This window comes from Emydura macquarii, unplaced genomic scaffold (assembly GCF_026122565.2).
Source record: "Emydura macquarii macquarii isolate MOO-44397 ecotype Brisbane River unplaced genomic scaffold, CSIRO-AGI_Emac_v2 contig_2369, whole genome shotgun sequence".
Taxonomy (NCBI): domain Eukaryota; kingdom Metazoa; phylum Chordata; order Testudines; family Chelidae; genus Emydura; species Emydura macquarii.
In genome coordinates this window covers 588833-612925 of record NW_027132506.1, presented here as the reverse complement: position 1 = coordinate 612925, position 24093 = coordinate 588833, and the positions used below count along the sequence as shown (strand labels likewise).

Genomic DNA, 24093 nt, shown 5'->3' with positions numbered 1-24093 from the left:
GGGGAGGCCACATCTGGAGTATTGTGTCCAGTTTTGGGCTCCCCACTACAGAAAGGATGTGGACAAATTGGAAAGAGTCCAGAGGAGGGCAATGAAAATGATTAGGGGGCTGGAGCACAAGACTATAAGGAGAGGCTGAGGGAACTGGGCTTGTTTAGTCTGCAGAAGAGAGGAGTGAGGGGGGATTTGATAGCAGCCTTTAACTACCTGAAGGGGGGTTCCAGGGAGGATGGAGCTAGGCCATTCTTATTGGTGGCAGGTAACAGAACTAGGAGCAATGGTCTCAAGTTGCAGTGGGGGAGGTCTAGGTTGGATATTAGGACAAACTTTTTCCCTAGGAGGGTGGTGAAGCACTGCAATGGGTTACCCAGGGAGATGGAGGAAACTCCATCCTTAGAGGTTTTTAAGGTGTGACTTGACAAAGCCCTGGCTGGGATGATTTAGTTGGGGTTGGTCCTGCTTTGAGCAGGGGGTTGACTAGATACCTCCTGAGGTCCCTTCCAACCCTCATCTTCTATGATAAGGAAAAGGGGCTGAAACCCCCAGTGGAATATGCATTAGGTACTGTGGCATCAGCACAACACATTATAAAAGTTGAATCCCGGCCTGTGTGCCTTGGGAGATACCAGGGGGATGATCGCTGGTGATGGTGACGAGGAAGATGCTGATGCTGAGGAGGGAGATGATGATGACTGACACTGACAAGGGCTGCTGTGAGTATCTGGACACACAGACACTCAGTCTATGTTATCTCTTGCTGCCTTGCTGGGTTGGAGTGTTTGTAACTTTGCAAACTGTGTTAAGAAAACTATTACAAATATAGACGGCTTTTCCTAGGTATGAGTGTTGCAGCCACACACGTGGGGTTGCCAGCTGGACAGTGGTTCTAACGCTGGGCCTGATCTTGGGACTAAAACCTGCAAAGCTTCAGAATGTCCACTGGAAATTCTTCAGTAATCAACATAATGAACGTGCAATCAACTGATCAGGCAACAGAATAAAATTGCAAGAGTTGGCCACGCCGTGAGGGGTAGGATGTGGAGTAAATGAACTAATCAATGTGGTGACTGACAATGTGTCTGTCAATGATCCATTGCTAAGGCACCCACTGCCACGTCACACATAGAGGAACATTACGTCTCTTGGCAAAGAGGAGGGCAGCGCTGAGTCCTTCCCATGTGCTGACAGATCCGCTTGGTCGAACACCCCTCACTCCCCACTGTCTCTCTTCCAGACTGAATGTGCTAACTACGTCCGAGCGCTCCACCCCTTCAACCGCACACACCTGCTGGCCTGTGGGACGGGGGCCTTCCGCCCTGTGTGCGCCTTCATCAACGTGGGACATCGTGGCGAGGTAAGGAGAGGCACTGTCTCCTCTGCAACGTGAGCCCCTGTGGTGAGCTGGCAAAGAGAGCGGGGAGAGCCCAGCACTTAGAGCAGTCGCCTTGTGTTTCCTGGCACCGCATGGCCATAGCAGGAGTGTGAGATGGGCCTGGGCTGGAGAATGTTCAGCTCCACCACAGAGCTGGGACTCGGGGCCTGTCTCTTGGCCTGGTCCAGGCTGTGCAATGTCCTGGCAAGGGCCGGAGTTGGAGAACGTTCGGCTGGGCCGTAAGGCTGATTCCAGCTGCAGTGCCGGATTCTCTTCCAACCCCAACTTTGCCCGAACTCCCTTTCCCACCGGGATTCCTTTCTTTATGCTTCTCGGAGCCATGGGCCCCTCAGCACTAGGTACAAGGGATGGGGAGAGAAATGGGGAAGAAGCGGATTGAAAAGGAGCCAGAAATGGGAAGGAAGGAGGGACAGACCATCCTGAACTGGGTGGCATGGGGGAAGGAAGGAAGGGGCAGACGCATGAGTGGGTGAGTCCAGCAAGAGTCAGTGAGAGAGACCTGCCCTGCTTGGCGCAAACCACCTGCCTGCTAGGGGACGCGGATGGCACCTGCCCTGCTTGGCACAAACCACCTGGATGGGAGGGGGATGAGCAGATGGCCTACGTCTACTCAGCATTGACCACACACAGTGCCGGCTTCATGCCCAGCAGAGAGAGCTGCTCCATGCAAACCAAGCCACCGCCTTCCCCAGGGAAGATGCATGAACCCCAGCTGCCCCATGCAGAGTGAGCCCCACCTGGCTCCACCCACCTGGCTGCTTCCCCCACCCCTCACCCTGCCCACTGCTGGCTTCCTGCCCTGGCCATTGCTATGGGTGGCATTTCTTTCCATGCCCAAGGCCCCTGCTCGTAAATCAGCCTGGCCTCCCAGTGACCCCCCTTCTGCCCTGCAGGCTTCGAGTGTGGAGGAGAAAGAGTCCTTTCAGCAAAGCCTCTATCATCTAGTGATTGTCCCTGCGTCTCCTCACGCATGGTCACACCAGGCTTGGAACACAATTGGGGCCCTGTTCATGGTGCCACAGCTGTTCAGCAGGACCTGGCGTGGCCCTGGTCGCTGGTCTGCGGCGTGGCTGTGCTCAGGTGGGGGCAGAGACTGAGCCTGGGCTGCCTAGCGCAGATCCAGGTTGCATGAAAGGGCTGCTTCGGGGGAAAGGCAGCCAAAAGGTGTGCAGCACATCAGCACTACAAGAGGGGTCGGGACGGGGAACAGATCTGCAAACCTCCCCACTCGCGCTGGCCTGGTTATTAAAACTCTCGGTGAGCAGGGCCGGGAATCAGCTTTCCATAAATCAATGTGCCATAGACGGACCCAGAGAGAGGGGTAAATAGGACTCTGGACATCAGAGACCAGATCCTCAGCTAGTGTCAATTGGCACAGCTCTGTAGCAAAACTGATGGACACCAGCCGGGGACCCAGCTCTCAGTGCATGAGCCATTTCGTTCTCCTGTGCCCCCAGCGCCAAGGGCCAGAGGGCGCAGAGTTGGGTGCAAAGCAGGAGGGTTTTGTTCTGAAGGACCATGGTTTTATTTTTGGCAGACTTTTCTCTATGTTCATTCCAGGCCAATTCTCCCACAGAGCCAAAATTGCCCCTTCCTGGTGGCACTTTCTCACTTCTCACTGGAAATGACTAAGCTCTCAGGAGCAGGGCCAGAAAGGCTTCAGCTGTGGCGCGTCCCCTCGTGCTGTGTCGGGTGGAGGAGCACTCCAGGTTATGGCATTTAGCGCTGCCAGCCGTGTGGGGATGTCGGGCGACGTAGAACGCCCAGGCCAGACCATGCCTCCAGCTGCCCAGAGCCCCAGGTGCCCCAGTGAGCATTGGGCGGAGAGCACGCTCCCATGTCTTTGCCAGGACTAGACTCATGGGGCCAAATTTGGAACGGAGGCGTAGTGAGTCTGTGTTGGTGTTGCACATGCCTTATCCCACCCTCTCCCGTGCGTATCTTACGCCCACATAGATGATCCGCAGATTCCTAGCCACTTGCCAACATGTTACGAGCACCTGCTTAGCCATGGCTTCTGGATGGGGTTCCAGCTGAGATCTCTGATCCAGGCAGCCTGGTGACATCTCTTCCTCACCTCACCCGTGACTTGTATCCTTCCTCTTCCCAGCACATGTTCAGCTTGGATCCCATGAGCGTGCAGAACGGGCGGGGCAAGTGTCCGCATGAGCCCAACAGAGCCTTTGCAAGCACCTTGACTGGTAAGTGTCCTGCTTGGTCAACAAAAGGTTCAACCCTCCACAAGTGACCATTGCTTAAAAGACCGAGCTGCCTTGATAGGCCCCTGTGAGACCTCGAGTCACTTGGCTCCCTGCTGCAAAAGCACAGACTGGAGCGAAATGATTATGGAAGATCAGTAACTGAGGTGGGATTAGGGACATTGGGAGTCAGCTGCTGCCGGCCTGGATGAGACATGGAGCTCTTGGTCGGCAAAGTTGGGCCTGGAGTAATGTACACCCAGTTAGAAATTTACTTTGGGATTTTTCCCTGGCTAGAGCCAGCATCTGAAGTCTGCACTTCCAATGATCCATTCCAGATGGGCGTAGGAATCCAGATTAGGTTCTTTCCTCTCCCAGGGACTCTAACCTGGGTCAGGCCATAGACCTTCCATCTGCTGCATATAGCACATATATATAGACCAGCCCCTTTGCCCGGTTGCTGCCCTCCTTTTCCAGGATGCATTTGCAGTCCACAGGGCCATGCTGTGGGGTTTTATTTTCTCTGTGGGGCTTTTCTTCCAGGGGGGGAGCTGTACACAGGCCTCACTGCAGACTTCCTGGGCCGGGACTCGGTGATCTTCCGCAGCATGGGGTCCCGCTCATCTCTACGCACTGAGACGGATCAGCGCCTGCTCAATGGTAAAAGCACGACCTTCTTTCACTTTGCCTAGCCAGGAGCCACTGTGGCAAAACCCATGAGCCTGAAGTCATGGCTGTCTGGTATTAAATGGAGCAAATTGCAGCCACCCTGGTGTCTGGGAGGGCAGGTGGGTCAAGGGAGGGGCTGTCCAATGGCAAACTGTGGGGGAGGGAACTGGCCTATGGTGCAATCGCCCCACTAAGATGTGGCCCATGTGATGGCAAATTTGAGAACTCCTGACTGAAGGGGATGCCCCGCCTGACGGGACTGGCTGTGTGTGTCCTGCTTGCTACTGCAGCCAGGACTTGGGGGTCTGCAGCCAGGACAAGGGGGATCTCCAGGCAGCCGCTCTCACAGCAGAGATTCTCCTGGGCGTGTACCATTTGGAGCGGTACTGGTCTGGATGCTGCCCTTCCATTATCTTCTAGCTCTGCTCTGGGCTCTTTCTCACACAGACCCAAAGTTTGTGGCCGCCTACTTGATCCCAGACAATGACGACCGGGACAACGACAAGGTCTATTTCTTCTTCACGGAGAAGGGGATGGAGTCCGATGGCAAAGGCCGCGCCATCTTCAGCCGCGTTGGACGAATCTGTGTGGTGAGATCATGGAAGAGGATGTGTGGTGATATTGGAGTGACTATTCTGATGAGTTTTGGGTGGTGGGATGTCCCCGGTAGCACTATTGGTTCTTCAGGAGTTAGTCGGTGGGCTATGGAGGGATCCCCTTACTCCTACTTGCCTCCATCCTCCTGTAAATAGCCCTGTTCTGAAAGCAAATATTGGGTAAAGTTGTCAAAGGTGAGTCAAAAATGTTCTGTTAAAACTGTTTTTCAGTGGAAAGTTGGGATTTTGACATGATGCAATTTTTCACAGTCTGCTTTCCATGGAAAACCTTTTTTTTTTATTAAACTCTGCCCCCGAATACCAAAATATTTCAATTCAGTAATGCTGCTGCGGTCCCTCATGGGAGTTGTAGTTCAAGTCCCTCATTTCCCCATTCTCCTCTATGGACCAGGTGTCTCAGCCAGACCTCATTTCCCATGATACACTGCCCCCTACACACAGAGGTGAGACCATGATGCATCTTGGGAGATGTAGTCTTATTAGGAAGACTGGACCCTAGAAGAGAATGGGAACATGAAGCATCTGAGCTACAACTCCCTAGAGGCCCCACGGTGACATTTCAGAATCAAAATTCTTTGATTTACAGCCAAAACTATTTCAGGGCTTTAGTTGGTTGTTTCTGGGGTTTTTTGCTGAAAACTTGAAATTTTCCACAGGGAAAAAGTCCCCATTTTCTAACTAGCTCAGCCAGGAAGCCACAGTGCCTGGAGCATTGGGTCTGGTTCTGGGCTGCACCTCTAGCAGGCTTCAGCCTGGTGGGAGGTTTTACAACCCCTGTGCACCTTCCGGGTTTTGGGCTGCTCCCGGGGCTGTAACAGTTCTCAAGGTAAGTGTGAGCAGCTCCTAAAATTCCCCTTATATTTTTAATTCTGTGCAGTATTCCGTTCTTTTCCTGAGCTATTTGGTAGTGTGACTGTGCATGCTCCACCCCAGAGCAGCTGCATTTTAATGGTGTGCATAGGTAGCAAATCCGGGTGTGAAATGTCCTGAGTATGTTGTGATTTTTGGATTATTACACAAAACAGCAAGCAGCCCGAGAAACCGGGGAGCCGGTCCCTACAGCCTCAGGAGAAGGTGGAACATAATGGTCTGTTGTTATCTCTGAGAGGCATATAGATGTAGAGCTAAAGGTGGGATAAATCTGAGCCTCCATTCAGACGCCCTGCTCCATGAGCTCTCCCCAAGTGCCAGTGGAGGTGGGTAAGGCATGAACCAGTTTGCAATGCATAGCTTTTCATATCCAACCTAGTGAAAGAGGCATGCTAAGGCCATAGGGCATGAGAACCTGGCCTTATTATTTTACCCTTTCTGCCCCATCCAGCTCTGGCACTTGCAGGAGGCCTGGCTGCCCACTGCTGCAGCATATTGTTTCATTGCCCTTGGAGATAGCTGGAGACAGAAACAGTGGAGGCAAAGAAGGGCTTGACTGTGGAATCCGTTTAGTGAGTTGGGTGTTTTCTGACCCGCCCAGCGTGTTTCCCCCCGTGGAGCAGTTACCACCCCTTGGATATGCCGGCACTTTAAAGAGCTCCACCCAGTCTGCACAGCAGTGCACTGCATGCAGCAGGGAAGGGGTTAAGCCGTGCCCAGGCCTGGTTAGTCGCAGTCAATGCACCGTTCCATGGTGCAGCAGCAGTGGTGTTGCCCCAGAACTAGGTTTCAGTCCTGTTGTGACTGACGGGTCACGGAGGGGGAGTGGGCTGGGAGACCCTCTCAGTGGGCATTTATTCATCTTTTTGAACGTTGGAGGCTGGAGCCCTGATTGTTATGGGAGCTTGAGCTCTCTTGAAAATCTGCTCAGCAATGTCTGCACCATGCATTTTGCTAATGCCACGGTGGTGTTGCCGCAGCCCAGGCCCAGCGTAGGACTGCCTACATTGTCCCCCTCCAGAGCATGGAGTGCTGTAGACCGTCAGGGTTGCACGTAGCCCATGGGCAGCCTAGAAGGCCATAAGTTGAATGACCAGGAGCCGCTCATGTTTACCCTGGGGGCTGTTTTGGCCCCTGGAGCAGCCCAAAACTCAGAAGGTGCAAAGGGTCATAAAACCACCCTGTAGACAGAAGCCTGCTGGCGGTGCAGCCCCAAACCACACGACTGTGCTTCGTGGCTGAGCTGCGGCATGCAGCAGCCTCTCCTTTAACTCTTGAACTCCGATTCCAAGAATAAAGCTCTCCTTGCGGGCTCAGCAGTTTGTCACCAAAAGAGCAGGCCTTGAGCAGCTGATCCAAAGCCCATGGTGTCTCCTCCTTGACCTCAATGGGCGTTAGTGCGGGCTCTTCCAGACTTAGCCGTGAAATCAAAGCTGTTTTCTCCTTCCTTTTGGGTTTCAGGAGTGAGACGTTCAAAGTCACTGGTTGTATTTTCTAAGCATTCAGTCAAGGCCTCACACTCCATATCTATTGCCTGGTGCCTGAGGGTCACGTAACGCTCTCAAGGCTGCAGATGACTTTTCCAGCCAGAACTAGGAAAATGAAAGCTCCGTTCACAGCTCCATGGCGTGAAGTCCTGCAGGGAATCAGCTCCTCTTTTGATGCACACTGCAATTGGCGCAAAGGATTTTGAGTCACCTCTGAGGCGGTCTGGTCACGCGTGGCTGAGAATTAGAGCTGGCTGGGAACTTTCAGACGACTGTTTTTGTTGTTGTGGTTGGAAAATGTTGATTCCTTGAAACCGAAGCTGTTTACAAGAATCTCCTGATTCAAATTTTTTTGGAAATTGTTGAAACGTCCCATTTTGACCATTTCTAAATGAGAAATTTTATTTTCTTATTTGAAGTAACTTTTCTTTTTGAAATTTTTGTTCATTTATACTAAAAAGAAGTTTTAAACCATGTTAAGAAGGTTTGAAATTGAAATAAAAGGTGTTGAAATGATCAAAATGAAACGTTTGGATTAACCCGCTGTCCTGATCTTACTTTTTTTTTTTTTTTTCGGATTTTCGGTTCATGAAAATTTTTTAGATTGTGACTCATCAGCTTTCAGGATGGGGAACCATGTTGAGTTTATTCATATTGTGGTCCTACGCTCAGCAGAGCTGGGTGGGAATGGTTTTCCCATCCTGTGAGAGTTTGAGATATTGAGAGTCGCTTCTTTATACTCGTCTCTTGTTTTGCCTGGGGGCTCAGCTGTGCTGGTTCCAAGCCCAACTCCGTCTCTGGTACCCTGCATGTCAGAGCTGCGGCCCACGTCTGTCTGAGGATTTGCAGATTCCATCCTGGGTCACATTTTGCTTCACTAAGGAATGCAGCTTGTGTTAAAGTGGCAACATTTCACCTCTCAACCTCTATTTGCCCTCCAGAAATTGTGACTTCACAAATTTAACCATGGTGAAAATCTTCAATCTTCATGGTAACATTTTTTCCAGCAATTTTTGTTTGGGGAGGAGGGAGAGTTTTCTTCCTTGCTGGGGAATTAGGATATTTTGGGAGCTGTGGGAAAACTTCCAGGTGGACGTTCTGGTTTCCTTCTTCCATTGCTGATAGTGAGAACTGTGCTCTGGATTTGGCAGCAGGAAATAAAAGCTGGAAGATCAGGCATTATCACCGGGGTCTTCCTACTCTGATCTGCAGGGATGGATGCGTGTTGCATCTCAGTGGAGGCCCTGTCCTGAATGCATATTAGCTGTGCGATCGGCTGAGCTGTAACACACATGGAACGTGATTGTGGTCTCCCTCTCTGCCCTCCCCATGGAACGTTGGAGGTCATCCCCCGCTCTCCATGCCTCTGGAAGCCCAGCATGCTGGTTGGATAGGATTGCTCCAGCGTTTCAGGGTAAGGAGGATGTCACGCCCATACACCTTCCTACCCCCTGGAGCTGTCCAGCTTTTTATGTCGCTGTGGCGACATAGCCAAATGAACATCTAGACGGATGCATTTCACTGCTGCATTCGCCTGGCCACTGGCCTCCATGCAGCACCTGGGGTGAAGACAGGCCAAACCCGGAACCACTTATCCTGTGGATGGATCTGGAGCCATGCCACCAAGACTTGACCAATGGAGCGTCACAAAACTGAACCCATTCTTGGCTTTGCCAGTCCCTACTGGTAAGCGAATCTCCAGCCCAGGGATCATTAGCTGAGCTGCCCGTTTGCCTGTGCTATCCATATACCTGCTTTGGAGTCGGCTGCGGGGGCTGGGATTAGTCTTGTATTCCTGCCATGATCGGTGTCGGAAGCACCTTGTTGAAGAGGAGCTGGAGTTTCCGATCTCTGTGACCTCGCCGGCCCCGGAGAAATGAAATCTGCCCTGCCCTTCCTTTCCAGACTTTGCAAGTCTGTTAGTAATTAGGAGCAGGAGTGGAGTGGGGGCGCCAGGAAAGCTGGGGAGGCACCATGACGAAACTGCTGCAGCACCTGGAAGGTGGTGGCTCAATTCCCAGCCCCATCTTTCACAAGCACGAGTTAGCAGGCCTCAGAGATCCTGGGGAGGTGAAGAGAAACATCTGTCAGCTGGTGTCACGGCACAGCGTGGAAGCAGCTGCTTTGGAACAGGCTGTGAGCAGTGTGAGCTGGAGGAGCGGGATGGCTGCTCTCCATCCAAACGGAGCAACGCTGCCGGCTGAGACTTCTCTGCTCCCCATCTAGCCACAGAAATAAACAGTCAGACATGGGAACAAAGAGGTTATTTATTGGACCGATCAGTCCCTGCACGGAGTGGGATTCTTTGGGCAAGAGGCTGGAGGAGGGACAAGAACAGGCTGACCATGGGCTACCTACAATGCCTTTGACACAGGGAACACGCACATGTGCAATAGGTCATCTGCACTGGAGAACAAATTGGCCTAGGGGGTTAGTGTGCTGCCCCTGCCTTGCAGACGTAGGGCTCAGTGCTGGGCTAACACTCAGCACAGCTGAGCGTGGAGGAAAGTAAATGTCTCCTGAGCTACGTCTCTGCCTCTTCCAATCCTAGGGCTGACCTAGCTCCTGGCACAAGTCAGAGGTGCCACGCAGCTGCTCTAGCTTACATTGATCGGAACAATCCCCTCTCTGTCTATCTCAGGTCCTTACAGAGCTCCTATTACCATAGTATCTACAATGGTCTACACCAGCGGTTCTCAACCTTTTTTTACAGAGTACCACTCGGGTCAGGTACAGTCGGGTCAAGTACCGCTTCACTTGACTGTACCTGACTCGAGTAAAACTCTGTAAAATAGCGGGGTTCCGTGGAAAAAATGATGCTCTCCGCCGAAACCCTACCGGCGTTTCCCAGTTTTCAGCGGCGCGTTTCCCAGCGGCGGCGAATGGGTTTTGCGGGGGGGGGGGGGGTTAATTCGGCGGCACGGAGCTTTTGAGCGGAGGCTGGGGACAGAGATTCGGCGGCAGCAAGGTTTCTCGCCAGCAGAATGGGGGGGATTCGGCGGCGGTAGGCTTTCTCATCGGCGGCGGCAGGGGGGGATGGAACTGCGGAGGAGGGGTTTATCAGCAGAGGGGGGGAAGGCGACGGCAGGGTTTGTCGGCGGCGGCAAGGGCGGGGGGATTCGGCGACAGCAGGGTTTATAGGCAGCGGTGAGAGAGGGATTCGGCGGCGAAATCGGCGGCGGGTTTTCACTCGCGTACCACCGAGCCGGCTTCCGCGTACCACTGGTGGTACGCGTACCACCGGTTGAGAACCCCTGGTCTACACCATCTGGGGCCCCAAGGGATTCCTGTGTTACCGGGGAATCCCAGCCACCCTCTGAGTGCAGCTTCAAGCCCCCTTTGCATAGCTGGAGTGTCACACAGAGGATTTAGGCTGGGCCACAGATTTACCGTTCCATGCAAACCTGGTTGAGGTCACTGGTGAAATGACTTGGCCAGTTCTCAGTTTGTCCAGTCATTAGATTGGCTGTGCCCAGGTAGACTTCCAGGAAGTGAGATTTGCCGGGCAGCACGGAGGGGCGTTGCCAGAGCTGAGTGGGAGGGCTGCAGGGCAGGATGGAGGGGCACCGGCAGAGTGGTTTAGGGTCTTAGGCTAGAAGAGCCAGAGGGCTGCAGGTAAGGAGAGGGGGGTGGGTGCAGTTTGCCCCGTGCGCTGCCTGCCATCGTCCAGAGCCAGGATTACTAGCCCTGCCTTTATATAAATCCCATATGCCCTCAAGGTGTAAAGCTCAGCCTTCCGCACATGCCCAGTGGCAGCACGCTGTCTTGGACGGGGAGCCAGCCCGTGGGAGGGCCCGACGGGATCCTAGCGAGAATCTCAGTGTGCTGCATCAGAGGCCATGTGCTGTGCTTGGTGAGGGGAACGTCCATCGGGCACAGGCCATCTGATAAAGCCAGGCCAGGCTGGGATTCATGAGGGGCAAGAAGTCGGTGTAGGGCCTAGAACCTCCATCTCTAGCTTCCACACACGAGCCCTTTCCTTAAGCAAGACGCCACGGTAGGATCCATCCATATGGGACTAGTGTGGTTCTGGGCAAGTCACTTAGGGTCACATTTTTGCTTCAAACTATCCGAGCTCCATTTCTGGGAACTTGACTTTAGAAATACGCAGCCAAAGTGGCCACTGGTTTTGGGTGTCTTCATGGATCTCAGCTGGGGAACCCGGACACTGGCCTTGGCCCTCCTTTCAAGCCGTAGGGGCCTCCTTGGGCCCTGATCACATTCACTTGACGGGGGGCGTTCGTAGGTGGGGGTGAAACAGTGTTTCCCTGGCCAACGTGCAATAATCCAGTGTGAGCTGAAGGTCAAGCTGTGTCTTCCACCTCCCACTGTCTCCCGTCATGGTGCCAGGACTTTGTTTCTTCCGGAGGAAATAGCTCTGTGGCTGCTCCTGTGGATCAAACCTCCTAAGCTCAGGGTCTCTAAGCTAACCTTTTCTCAGGTAGCTTCTAGGTGTGTACAGTGACTTCCCTTCTCCTTGCAGAATGATGCAGGGGGCCAGCGGGTGCTAGTCAACAAATGGAGCACCTTCAACAAAGCCCGGCTGGTGTGCTCCGTCCCAGGGCCTGATGGGATAGACACCTATTTTGATGAATTGGGTAAGATTGCCCATATGCTCTCCCGCTGTGGGGCTCTGGGATCGGGGCTGGCTGATATGTGTGGGGCCGGAGGACTCCTCAGCTTGCCACTTGGGAGGGGTGGGTGGAAGGAGAAAGCCCTGGATGCTGAGGCGCCAGTTCAGTGTATGCCAGAAGTTGGGCGTGTGTGGAAGTGAGCTGCTGAATGGGGATGGGCTGTTGATCTGGGGCCTTTGGGAACCAAGACAAGATCCTGTCGTTTGCCTCTGGGTTGCCATGGAGTCCAGAGATACTCTCCAGCTTGGCCTTTGCCTCTCCGGGAGCCGTGTGGTGGGGGGCGGTCCTGGTGCTCATCGCTTCACTCTATCCCCCCCTCCCATCACCACTAGCTAGAGCCAGGGGGGAGTCGTTGATTGGAATTGGCTGGTGAATGGTTGTATCCCATGGGATGCGACTCTTGACAAGCCAGCAAGATGCTGAGAGCATCACCGAGTAGATGGGTGGGGGAAGGGGCTAATTTGATAGACAGGCTGACCCAGACTTCTCTGTCATAGAGGACATCTTCATACTGAGGACTAGAGATGGGAAGAGCCCGGAGATCTATGCCCTTTTCAGCACCATCAGGTAACAACTCACAGCTCCTCTCACTTTCTGTAACAAACAAAGGGTCTTCTCCTGCTACTCGAAAATTAACATCAGCCATACAAATACCATCCTTAACTCTCACCCCACCCCATTTTTTTGCATGTTGCTCAATGTTATTATTGTTTACCATTTACCCTGTGGTAGTGCCAAGAGGATCCTAGCCCACTAGGGTAGGATCTGACTAAAGTGGAAAAGGAAGTCCCTGCTCCAAAATGCGTATAAACTAAGTGAGAACAGATAATTTATCTAATAACTGCACAATGGGAAAGGAGGTCAGTTGCATAAGGATGATGAATAATGCAAAAGCACTGGGTTGGTTTTGGTGTAATGGACTGGTATAAGTAGCCATGGCTCCTGAAGTTCCTACAGATATGTCGAAGTTCTGTATCAATATTAGATACCAAGTAGTGTCCTTGGTGTAATGTCTGCATAATCTGAGACTCAAAATGGACAGTGCTGGGCAGATCTATGTGCAACAGACCTTCAGGAAGATGATTTATGTAATCTGGAGCACGACTGCTACAGTTAAAAGATGAATACTTGATGTCTCAAAGCACATCTCCCGTCTTTTAATGCAGTCTTTCTGTAACCTGAAAACGGCAATGCTACGTCTCTGGGTTGGTAGGTCTTGCTCAGAGATAAGGCTGTTGTTGGAATGTCTAGTGGGAAAGTCCCATGCCTAGGTTTGGGTTTGTGTTTCTTGATTTCTTTAGCTCGTTACTTTAAATGACCCTTTCCAGCCTTCTTAGTAGCTAGGATTCACTTATTTTAACCTGTAACATTCATGATATTTATTGTTTCTACTGTTTCCTGTAGCAGCCATAGTTTTAATTCACCACAATCCCCTCCGGGGATTTATACTGTGATCTGAGGATTCTGATTCTCTGAGCAGTCAGTCAATCAAACTCCGAGTCAATCCGGAGTGGAAGGCCAAGTCCCATCTCATTGGGCAGGTGTTGCCCCTAGATTTGCAGTTAGCTTTTGGACTTGGTGTCTGATTTGGTGATTTTATCCCTCCTCAGTACACCCATCTCTTGGGCGGGTTTCCGGCACTGTTAACGGGATGGGTTTGGTAGTGCCGTGTCAGAGACTAACTGTGGCTTCTCACCCTGGACCCCAACCCCTTTCGTTTCAGCAATGTGTTCCAAGGCTTTGCCGTCTGTGTGTACCATATGGCAGACATCTGGGCAGTTTTCAATGGGCCCTTTGCCCATAAGGATGGCCCTGATCACCAGTGGGCAGCGTATGAGGGCAAGGTGCCCTACCCCAGGCCAGGAGTTGTAAGTAGTTCACACCCTTGTTTTGAAGATGCCTAGCGGAGTCTCATAAAAAGGGCTAATGATATGCAGTCACTCCAGGGCCTGGTATTTCCATGATTAATCCCATCTCACTTCACCCACTGGGTCAGGGCTGGTTAGTTTCCCCATCTGGTGCTGGTGGTGCTGTCCCCTGGCATGAACCTCCCAGCAGTTGTTCCTCCTGGGTCTTTCAGGGGTCATTGTCAAAATCCGTATTGGAAGATGGGACCCATTCTGGAATATGATTGAGGCAAATGAACGATTCCCAGGCAGAGCAGAGTCTGTCATGTTTCCCCTGCCTGGAGCTTTGCCCCCCACACTGAGCTGGCCTGTGTTTGTGGTTGGATAGGGGAGGAGGAGCTAGTGGGAATGAGCCTGGCACCTGGGCTGACAACAGGATGGATCTGGGCTTGAGAAGGACGTAGCAGCCCAGACAGCAGCATGGTGTGGAGATTCCCAAGGCCCTTGTGAAGACCGAGCAGGTGGTTCCCAAGTGCTGGGATGGGGAGGCTGGAGGTGGGGTCTCCTAGCGTCATGGCACAGGGGGTGCAGAGCCGGAATGCGAGGATGAAACATTGTCTCTTCTGCTTCACGCCAGTGTCCCAGCAAAACCACCAACCAGCCCAGCCGGCAGTATGGCTCCACCAAGGACTACCCTGACGAGGTGCTACACTTCGCCCGTGCTCACCCACTTATGTATAGGCCCGTGTACCCGCTGCACCATCGGCCTGTGCTGGTGAAGACCAATCTGGAGCACCGGCTGCGGCAGATTGTGGTGGACCGGGTGGACGCTGAGGACGGGCAGTATGACGTCATGTTCCTCGGGACAGGTGGGCTGGCACACACAGGAGAACCCCCCTGGTCTCAGCAAGGCCAGCCATTTTCTGCTAGATCTTCCCTCGCGGCGTTCCCGGACACTCCCCTTCTGGGCCATCCTCCTCTGGGTGATTCAGCTGCTGCTCAGAGCAGGTCTAATCAACGTGTCCCTTTCCAGTGACAGGCCCTACGCCTGCACTTCTCTCAGGCTGAAACCCTGCGATCCCTCCCACTCTTGGACAGCAGCTCCCCTGTCTCTGCAGGTCCAGCTGGCTTTGGCACTCGCAAGAGCCTTTTCTAAGGGAGCTGTGTCCAGTCGGTGGATGCAGTGACTCTAGGGACAGGTCTACACTAGAAGCGCTACATCGCTATAGCATGTTGGGCGAAGACGCTGTGTGCTGATGGGAGAGAAACTCTCCCATCGGCATAATTATTCCACCTCGGCGAAAGGCAGAAGCTATGTTGGTGGGACATAGCATCAGTGTGGACCGTGCTTAGGTCACTGCAATTTGTGTTGCTCAGGGAGGTGTCTTTTTCACATTCCTGAGTGACATAAATTAGAGCGACTTAAGTGGTAACATAGACCTACCCTAAGCAGCTTCTTCCAAACCAAGTTTTATTTATTGATCCATAGGAATGTAGCATCCCCAAAGAAAAGGTTAAAACAACAAGAGGCCTACATGCATAAGTCTGATCCAACACTAGCATTTCTCTCAATGCTTGGCCGGACTAGGGTTGCCAGTTCTGGTTGGATGCATTCCTGAAGATTTCATCACATGACATAATCTTTAATTAGAGATTAATCTTTAATTCCTCTAGACTCCAGGACAATCTTGGAGGGTTGGCTACCTGAGGCCAGGCCCAGCGGCTCTCGGGGACCCACCACCTCTGGGGGCTGGGTTTCAGTCTATTTTCCTGCAGGTGATGCCTCTGTGTTCCCTGCCTTCCCTGAACCTGCGGGTGTCTCATCCAGGCAGGCCCCTGTTGTATTGATGTTGATCTTAAAGCCCTAAAGGATGAAAGGTGTTTATAAGCTCTGTCACTGTCTGACATTAAACAGTGATAGCCGGATGCGGGATTGTTTCTTTTCTAAACAGAGCCCTTGGTTTTACTTTGTTTTTAGATGTTTGCCAAGTAACTGTCATTCAAATTGAAAATTAATTGATTAAACACAAGGAAGAGCATGAAGTTAAAACAAGCACCGATATTGAAACTCTGGCTGAGTGATTATGCAAAACAAACTTAGATCTTTTCAAAGTCTCTCTCCTTTTGGAGTCAAAATATCAGATTCTTTATTCTCAGAACAACCTTTCTTTGATGAAAAGGAAAAGGTTAATTTTACTCAGGCCTGATGTGAAGGCCATTCGCTTATCTTGTTTTTCACAGACAGACACAAGGTAGAGGAAAGACAGGATAGAAAAGATGGGTGAAATATGTCTGTCGTTGACGGTTTGGGAACATTGGACGGCTGGTTAGTTACAAGTGCATGCTTTGGCTGGCAAATTGACCACGACACCTGCTGCTTGGAGCCTTGTTAGTTATGATCTGGTCAGGGCCATCATCTGGTTGGATCCTTAGACAGTGCAGGCTTGAGTGGATGCTGTTTAGTTGAGTTCAGGATTTGATGAAAAGCCGAGAGAGGAGGAAAGAAATAATGAGGCAGAACATAACACAAGGCAGGGAGACAAAACATGTCTCTGGGTTGCTGGCAGTTAGGTATCCCCACTGATGGGCCGAGGACTGGATGTCATGATAATGGAGTCATCAGCACTCACTGGTGAAAACGAAGTTCCTTAAACAAGAGCAAGGCTAACCAGCCTTCCACGGAGGAAAAAAGTCCCTTAGAGGAGTTGTAGCGCCGGCAGGTTGGGGGGCGAGTGAAGGAAGATGAGATTGAGGTGAGTTATGATGCAAGGTGGGATGAAGAGGAGAAGGAGAGAGAACTGAGAATGGTTTTATCAGTCACTCCTGAAGAAACCCCAAAGGACAAAAGTGGGAGACATAGTTCATCCCCCCTCATTATTTTGTCCACTGATTAGGCATAAGGGCCGTCACACCAATTTTGAACCATTTACTTCTGGTTGCACACCTTTTGTTTTACCAAGCATGAGTTCAATAGTCCTTGAATCATACCAGCAAGTCCTTTTTGTTTGCACTAATCCAGCGTCTTTGTCTGGTTTGTAATAGTCATTTATTGAAAATAACTCAACCTGGTTTTCATGGTTAATTTCAAAGTAGACAAAAAGTATAGGTTATTTTGACATCTTGTGAACTTACTTTTTATGTCTTAGCTTACAATAGAGGTACATTTTGCAGACCCAATAGTCACAACACTCCTTTGTTCTCTGTCTCCATTCACTGGGGCCCCCCTCCCCTTGTCAAATTCATCGGGTGAGCACAGCTGGGAAGGGGGCCATCAAAGGGAACACCCCAGTCATTGTCTTGTAAGTGTCGACTGGCTTGCTGAATCCATTCGCTTTTTTCCTGGGACATGTGAGCAACAACATGAGGCTGCCCCTTCCATGGCAAATAAACAGAGGTGTTCACGCTAGTCATACAAATGTTACCAATCTCTCCCACGCTCTTCACGGTAGGCCCTACGGGACACTTTGAAAATGGGACAGCCACGGGTTCTTGCTACCAGCTGCAGCACAAAGCACTGCATGCTGGAGCCAAGGACCTGCTGTGATGGGCACTTGCTGTGTTCCGAGAGCCATGCGTGCCAGGCGGATTTTATCTTGTTGTGTGTTTTTTTGTTTTGGTTTTTTTGCCATTGTCAGATGTTTACTGTCAAGAGGGAAAAAGTACACAGCAAGCCATAAAAACCAGACAACCACATTTAAAAACACTTGACTTGTTTATGTTGTTGTTAAATATTCCAAAACAGTTCAGTCTTCTGCAACAACAACCAACAAATTGTATTGTTATCAGGCACATTTTGGAGCCAAACCCAGTTTGTCGTTAATAATATTTCTGCTTGGCAGGTTAGCAGCCCCTGTGGATAGCCCAGCTGACCCTCCATGCTTCTAGGAGCAGCCCGTGAAGATACAGCCCATTGAATCATACACTTGTACTGATAGGCAGGAGAGTCTAGTGTTCACAGAAAGGTTGGGAGCTGGATTCTATTCTTGGCTCTGCATTTCACCTGGGCAAGACAATTGGCCCCTCTGTTCCTCAGTTGCCCCATATCACCACATCTGCAAAGCTCTTTGAGATCTGTAGGAGAAAGGGGCTGTAGCAGTGCCTGATGTGATTGATTGTATGAGTCATACCCTAGCTTTGTCCAGCTGGCTTGGAGGGACTCCTTCTAGCATCCTAGCAGGGAAGACCAGTGATAGTCTCCTCGTGCAGCCAGGCCCTGACATTCGTGGTGCAGAGGTGCAGGACGGCTCTCTTGTGCTTGGCCCGGGATACAAACTGATGGCGAAGAGCTTAGCCTTGTATGTAGGTTGTGCATATGTTTCTGGGTGCCACAAAACAGTAAGTCGTGTCACAGCAGGAATTGTATCCATCTTCCCCTGCTCTCTGTTCCCATCCAGATGCCGGCTCGGTACTGAAGGTCATAGCCCTTCAGAAAGGAAACTTCGCAGCAGCCGAAGAAGTCATTCTGGAGGAGCTGCAGGTTTTTAAGGTGAAATAAATGGCCGCGTGTTTGCGAATGACAATGATGTGGGCAGGCATCTTTGCGTGTTTGCCCCTGTGCAGCATGCCTGTGTCTCGGAGTGTGCCACATGCAGCAGTGTGTGTGCAGGCAATGACGTGCACACGGTACGCTCATACAATCCATGCAAAGTCCGCACATCCTGTATTCACAAGCTTTGCTGACGTGTGTGCGCACTTACGTTTCATACATGGCGCCTGCTGCATGAGTAAGCCTGTGTGCATGACTGTTGCATGTGCGGCACGTGGCATATTGCCTTCTGTTTGGATAAGCGTGTGCGCGCTTGAGCTGTATGTGTGAATGTCTCCAGCGCGTGCCTTGAGCTGGGATCTCCTCTCATGCTGGCAGAGATAAAGGACTCCGCAACCTTGGAACTGCGCTAGTGGTGAAAGTGTGAGGAGAATGCGGTCTGATCTGGGCGGGCAGCTCGCGGGAGGGGCTGGCTCTCTTCTTCTGGGAAAATAGTTCTTGCTTGTGTTAGTAAAGATGTTCCCCTCAGGAAGCAGTAAATGGTGATGATGATGATGATGATGGGGTGAGGGGCAGGGGGGCAGGGAGCTGAATAAAGCTAGAAGGATTGAAGATGCCACAGACAGAACGTGGTGCTCGTGAAGACGGGTGTATGTTTCATTTCAGTGACGTGTCCTAACTGAGTGCTGTCTCTTCCTCCCGCAGGCACCCACGCCTGTTACTGAGATGGAAATCTCTGTCAAACGAGTGAGTAGTGGCTTCTCAGTGGGACAAGTGCGGGCCAGAACCCAGCCTGGTTAGCGGTCACCCTCGACCGAGATGGACACAGTGCGGCTGTGCAGAGAGCAGAGACGCTGGGGGGAGGTGTGTGGGGAGGTGCCAGTTTTTAAACTCCAGGAAACCATGACAGCCTCCTGGCGTGGACTAGAACTAGCAGGGAGCATTAGGGCCTGACGATTGGCAGAGTCACCTCTGTGGCAGCAGTAGCTCGCAGTGTGGGAAGTGCAGTGTTAAGGCATCTGTCCGGCCCAGCAGCTAGTACAGGGTGTCTCCCTGCAATCACCCAACAGGGCTTCCTCCTGGTGCCTGGGAAAACCATTCCACAGCTCCACAGAAACTCTCCTGAGAGTCACCCTACAATTTCTGTTGCCCCTCTTGCCCGTTCCCTCCTAGTCCCACCCTCTTTGCCCAGCCAGTTGAAATTCCTCTTCTTCTGGAGTATTTATTTCTATCTGGAAACAAACTCTGGAGTTGATGAGCAGGAAGGATCCTCCTTTCATCCACGTGGTCTTTGATGGACCAGCCTCCATGCACCGCCCTGTCTGACGTGCTTGGCTCCTTCCTTCCCCACAGCAGATGCCATTATTCCAGCCTCGGGCACCCCTCGCAGCCCTGCCAATGCACTCCCGGCACCCCTACTTTCTAGGCCTTGCTTTCCCATGGCCAGCCGATGCACCCCGTCGTTGTCTGCAATAACTAACCTTTCTGATCCAGTCGCGAGCTCAGAGCAGGCAGAACAGTTCCCGGCTGGGTGGACATCCATTCCCCAGAGACTAGGCTGGGGTAGGTCACTTTCTTATATGGCCCCAGGCAGGCTTTGAACCCTGGCTGCTGTGGGGCAAGGGAGAGTGTCCCAGCCCCACTGCTCCGCCCAGCCCCCAACAGTAGCTTGTTCGCCATGGGACCCTCCTCGAGGGCTGCTGGTGACCAGCCTGTTCCCATTTACTCCCACAGCAAATGCTCTACGTGGGCTCCCGGGTCGGGGTGGCCCAGGTGAAGCTGCACCAGTGCGAGACCTACGGCACGGCCTGCGCTGAGTGCTGCCTGGCCCGGGACCCGTACTGCGCCTGGGACGGCCTCTCCTGCGCCAGGTACCAAGCGTCGAGCAAGCGCCGCTTCCGCCGCCAGGACATCCGGACCGGGAACCCCATGCACCAGTGTCTGGATCAGAATCTGACTGGTGAGGCGGCCCGTGCGTGGCTGAGAGGGGCCATCTTCTCACTCGGCATCCAGGGGGCTGGGTGCAGATAGGCCTAGAGGGGCCAGCCGGTGGCTAGGCATCCAGGACTCTCCTGTCCACATGGCTGGTCCACTGCTTCTCTGGTGTCATGGCACTGCCTGGGCCGAGTGGGGCTGTCCCTCCATTTAGCTGGGATCCAATCGGGGGGCAAGCCACCCCTGCCCCACAGAGCCAATCCAGCCAAACGCACCCTGCCTGCTAGCGCTGCATGGAGTCATTGGGATGGGCCAGTGGCTGGGCCCAAGGGCCAAAGGACTTCCTCTGAGCCAAGTCGGGGCTGTCCCACGGGGCTAGGGGCGGGTAGCGGCCAGCACTGACTGCCCGCGCCATGGGGCGCCCGTTGTCCCTCAGGCTCTGAGCCAGTGTCCGTCTTCCCCCAGTGGACGATTTCGACAGCCCTGAGGAGAAGGTGGTGTACGGGACAGAGCATAACAGCACCTTCCTGGAGTGTGTCCCCAAGTCGCCCCAGGCCACCGTGCAGTGGTTCCTGCAGAGACCCCACGACGAAGGAAGAGATGAGGTGAGGCGTCCTTCCCCACCGTGCCCCCCCAGAAAGGGAAACCAGTCTGCTTCCTGTGCCGGAAAGCCAGGACCCAGCACGGTGCCTGATTCTACCCAACTGCTCCTGGGACTCGTCCTGCTCCACAGCCATTGCCAAAAGCTCCCAGTCTAACGAGCTCCCTGCCCTTCGTCTTGGGCTCCCAGTTGACCCTTGCCCAGGGCGCGATGCACGCTGGAGGCTCAGGTGTGTGTCTGTCATCTCCCCCCGGCGTCCTCTTATAGTCAGTGCTCGGGGCTGGGAGGGCCTGGAGTTCACAATGTGAAGGGACATCAGATTCGCTCTGGGGCAGGGTTCGCCTGATGCTGTGAGAGCAGGTAGACGACGGCACGCGTGGAAGCCACCACCCCATCAGCAGTGGATTCCCGGGCAGGAAGGAGCAGCTGTGCCCAAGGAAAGCAGACCCAGGCAGAGATGCAGGAGAGCTGGTTCCCTCGGCAGGGTAGCCCATGGAGCTGGCGCGGGGCAGCTGGCTGTTCTCTGGAGACGTCTCTCCACAAGGAGGGTTTTCTGGGTTCTGTTGCCTCTTCTGGTGACAGGCACGTCCCATTCTGTGTGGGGAGGTGCACACAGCCCCCCAGAGCCAGATCATTTGGCCCTACTGTCTGATCAGCCCCGTCTGACTCATTCCAGGCTCTCGCTGGTGGGGTCGGGAGGAGGAGTGGGGGGGGGCTGATTAGAGAGCAAGGTTGTGGGGGGCGGGGGAGAGGTATGGAAGCTCCCAGAAGCCATCCGCTTCCATTTGGCTGGGGTCAGAACTGGTAGGGCAGGAGATGGAATATGGGGTCACGAGGCCCAGGGGTTGGAGCCGGCGTGATGGGAGGTGGGATATAGGGGTCCAGGGCTCTGAGCCAGCCCAGCAGACCCTATGTTCCCACATTCGATTGCCGTGGGGTCTCTCGCAGGTGAAGACGGACGAGCGGATCCTGAAGACGGAGCAGGGGCTGCTCTTCCGAAAGCTGTACCGCCCGGACGCCGGCACCTACTACTGCAAGACCCTGGAGCACGGCTTCGCCCAGACCGTCACCAAGATCACGCTGGAGGTGATCGAGAGCGAGCAGCTGGAGCACGTCTTCCAGCGGGATCCCGAGGACGAGTCCTCTCATCCCCCCTGCCGGGTGCCGGAGCCCCGCCTGCCGCCGGGGCAGCGGGCGTGGTTCAAGGACATCATGCACCTGATTGGCTACACCAACCTGCAGCGGGTGGAGGAGTACTGCGAGCGGGTGTGGTGCGGCGACCGGCAGCGCCGCAAAGCCAAGCCCCCCAAGAGCAAAAACGCGCTGAGCGGCGCAGACGCCGGCAAGAGAGGGAGGGCCAAGCTGCACGAGAGGAACCGGATGCCCAGGCAGGCCGTGGCCACCTAGATACTGAAGGGAGGGGGGCAAACATGAGGGGGGATATGGGGGAGGAGGGACCATCCTGGAACAACCCCCTCCTTGGAAGGGAGAATCCACCCAGCTGGGAACAGTGTCCAGCCTGCCCTGACAATGGGACCTGCCAAGCCGGGAGCTGTCTCGCCGCACGACTGAGCCTGGAGGCGGCTTCCCACTGCACCGTCCGTTTCCCTCCCCACCCCAGCGTCTTTCCCAGCTGGGGGTGCCTTGTTTCCAGCCAGGCCGCAGGTGCAATGAACGGTCCCGGTGGAATCACGACAACGGGGAAGGTGGTGGTCTCCACGCCCCTCAGCGCAGCCCCCTTTCCAGCCCGGGAAGGATGTGATGCTTTGTAGGAGCCTCGTGGTGCAATGGGGCGATAGCGAGCCGCCGGGCTGGTTGGGCAGGAGCTGGCTGGCGTCAGCGATGGGAGAGAAGGGAAAAGCCACTCCACACACAGCGTGGTGGGTTTGGGGGGAGCATCTCCCAGGACTGGGGCAGCCAGGTAGAGTGCCCCGGAGAATGACAGAAGAGCCAATTCCTGTACACCCAGCTGGAGCCACAATCAGCCGGTTGGCAGGATACGTCTGCCTGCTCTGGCCAGCTCCCGCTGCACTGTTGGAGTCAGGGAAGGAGTGAGTCTCAGTGGCACTGCGGCCCACTTATGGACAGCTCCGGCACCAGGGTGCAGTTGAACAATATTCGCTTCCCACAGGCCCCCGTCTGTCTCCCCCTGTCCTGCACTGGGCAGCAGGCAGAATGGAGGCCAGGCTAGTCGCCTTGCATGTGGCCTCAGGCTGTGTCAGTAATGCCCTTGGTTACAGAACGCACCTCAACGTCCACCCGCCCGCGGACTCCCCCACCCGCTCGGCGTCGTGGAACCCTGCTGCTCGATAGCATGGCACAGTCACCCGCCTACCCGTGCTCAGTTTGTGCCAGGGCTGAGCCCCGCCACCTCTGGGCTCGGCACTTCATCACCCCGGCACCTCTGCGCTTGCCGCATCAGTTACGAATGTAGCAGCCCCGGCAGCTCTTCCGTTACAAATGCAGCACTGCCAGCTACAGAACATTCAGGATGAAATGAGCGCCCCCGCGGAGCCAGTGATATCTAGTGCTGAAAGGCTGCGTCTCTCCCTGCAGGTCCCCTGAGCTGGGCGCTCCCCTTCGCAGGCCCACTTGCCCACTGACTACTGAATGAAATCCACCCGTTTTCTGAACAAATAAACCAGCCCCTGACTCTGGAGGTGCAGGCGGGAACCACTTGCCTTTGTGTCCATTGAGTGGGGCTGGCTGAGATGAATGTTGTCTAGACCCTGCTGGAGCAATGCGTGTTTCCAGTGACTAGGCGGCAGAAGTTGAAGTGTCAGGATCTGATCCCTAGTATATGTATTTATTAACTCATCAGGGGCTTTCCTCCTTTAGAGCTCTCCGTAGTCTGCTCCCAAATCAGAGCGCGCCAGTGTAATGGATGATTGCTATTTTAATGATCGGGCTAGTACAGCTCGCTGGCTGCCCTTTGCTAGCTGAGAATCCGAGGGTCAGATCTCTGCTGCGGCAGGGATCCACTCACCTGACCTGGCCTCTTTGGGAAACCACCGGGCAGCCAGTTATAGCAGCCTGATTCTCTGCTTGGCCCTGCTGCCAGGTAGAGCAGCCTCAGCGCTGCTCTGATTTACACCCTCTGCCAACCCTTTCAGAGGGACCACCTGCCAACTGAGACTAGGCAGAGCACAATAGCATGTCAGCCACACGCCTGTGCTGGGGAGCGGGGGCATAAGAACCGGCTATGCACACCCCCTGTGAGTTCCCCTTTGCCACGCCAGACACAACAGGCATGAGAACGGGAGAGCAATGGCAGGTAGCCTGAAACATGACAACTGTTCCCTCGGCCATGCCGGGCAGCAGCGGGATAGCAGTGCAGCCCTGCCCTGACGTGGACG

General features: G+C 53.7%; 1 protein-coding gene across 1 annotated transcript in view; it reads left to right on the top strand.

Moving 5' to 3' along the window:
* The window catches only part of SEMA3G (semaphorin 3G), a 56712-nt gene extending 33302 nt beyond the window's left edge, over positions 1–23410 (top strand). Inside the window, exons 4-16 of the mRNA XM_067561173.1 lie at positions 1235–1354; positions 3504–3594; positions 4135–4251; positions 4708–4850; positions 11718–11832; positions 12366–12435; positions 13592–13736; positions 14353–14584; positions 18110–18201; positions 18907–18948; positions 19936–20161; positions 20602–20741; positions 21686–23410. Coding sequence (XP_067417274.1) covers positions 1235–1354; positions 3504–3594; positions 4135–4251; positions 4708–4850; positions 11718–11832; positions 12366–12435; positions 13592–13736; positions 14353–14584; positions 18110–18201; positions 18907–18948; positions 19936–20161; positions 20602–20741; positions 21686–22144 — 1992 coding nt within the window. The 3' untranslated portion in view covers positions 22145–23410. The remainder of the gene's footprint in view (positions 1–1234; positions 1355–3503; positions 3595–4134; positions 4252–4707; positions 4851–11717; positions 11833–12365; positions 12436–13591; positions 13737–14352; positions 14585–18109; positions 18202–18906; positions 18949–19935; positions 20162–20601; positions 20742–21685) is intronic.
* The last annotated feature ends 683 nt before the right edge of the window (positions 23411–24093 follow it).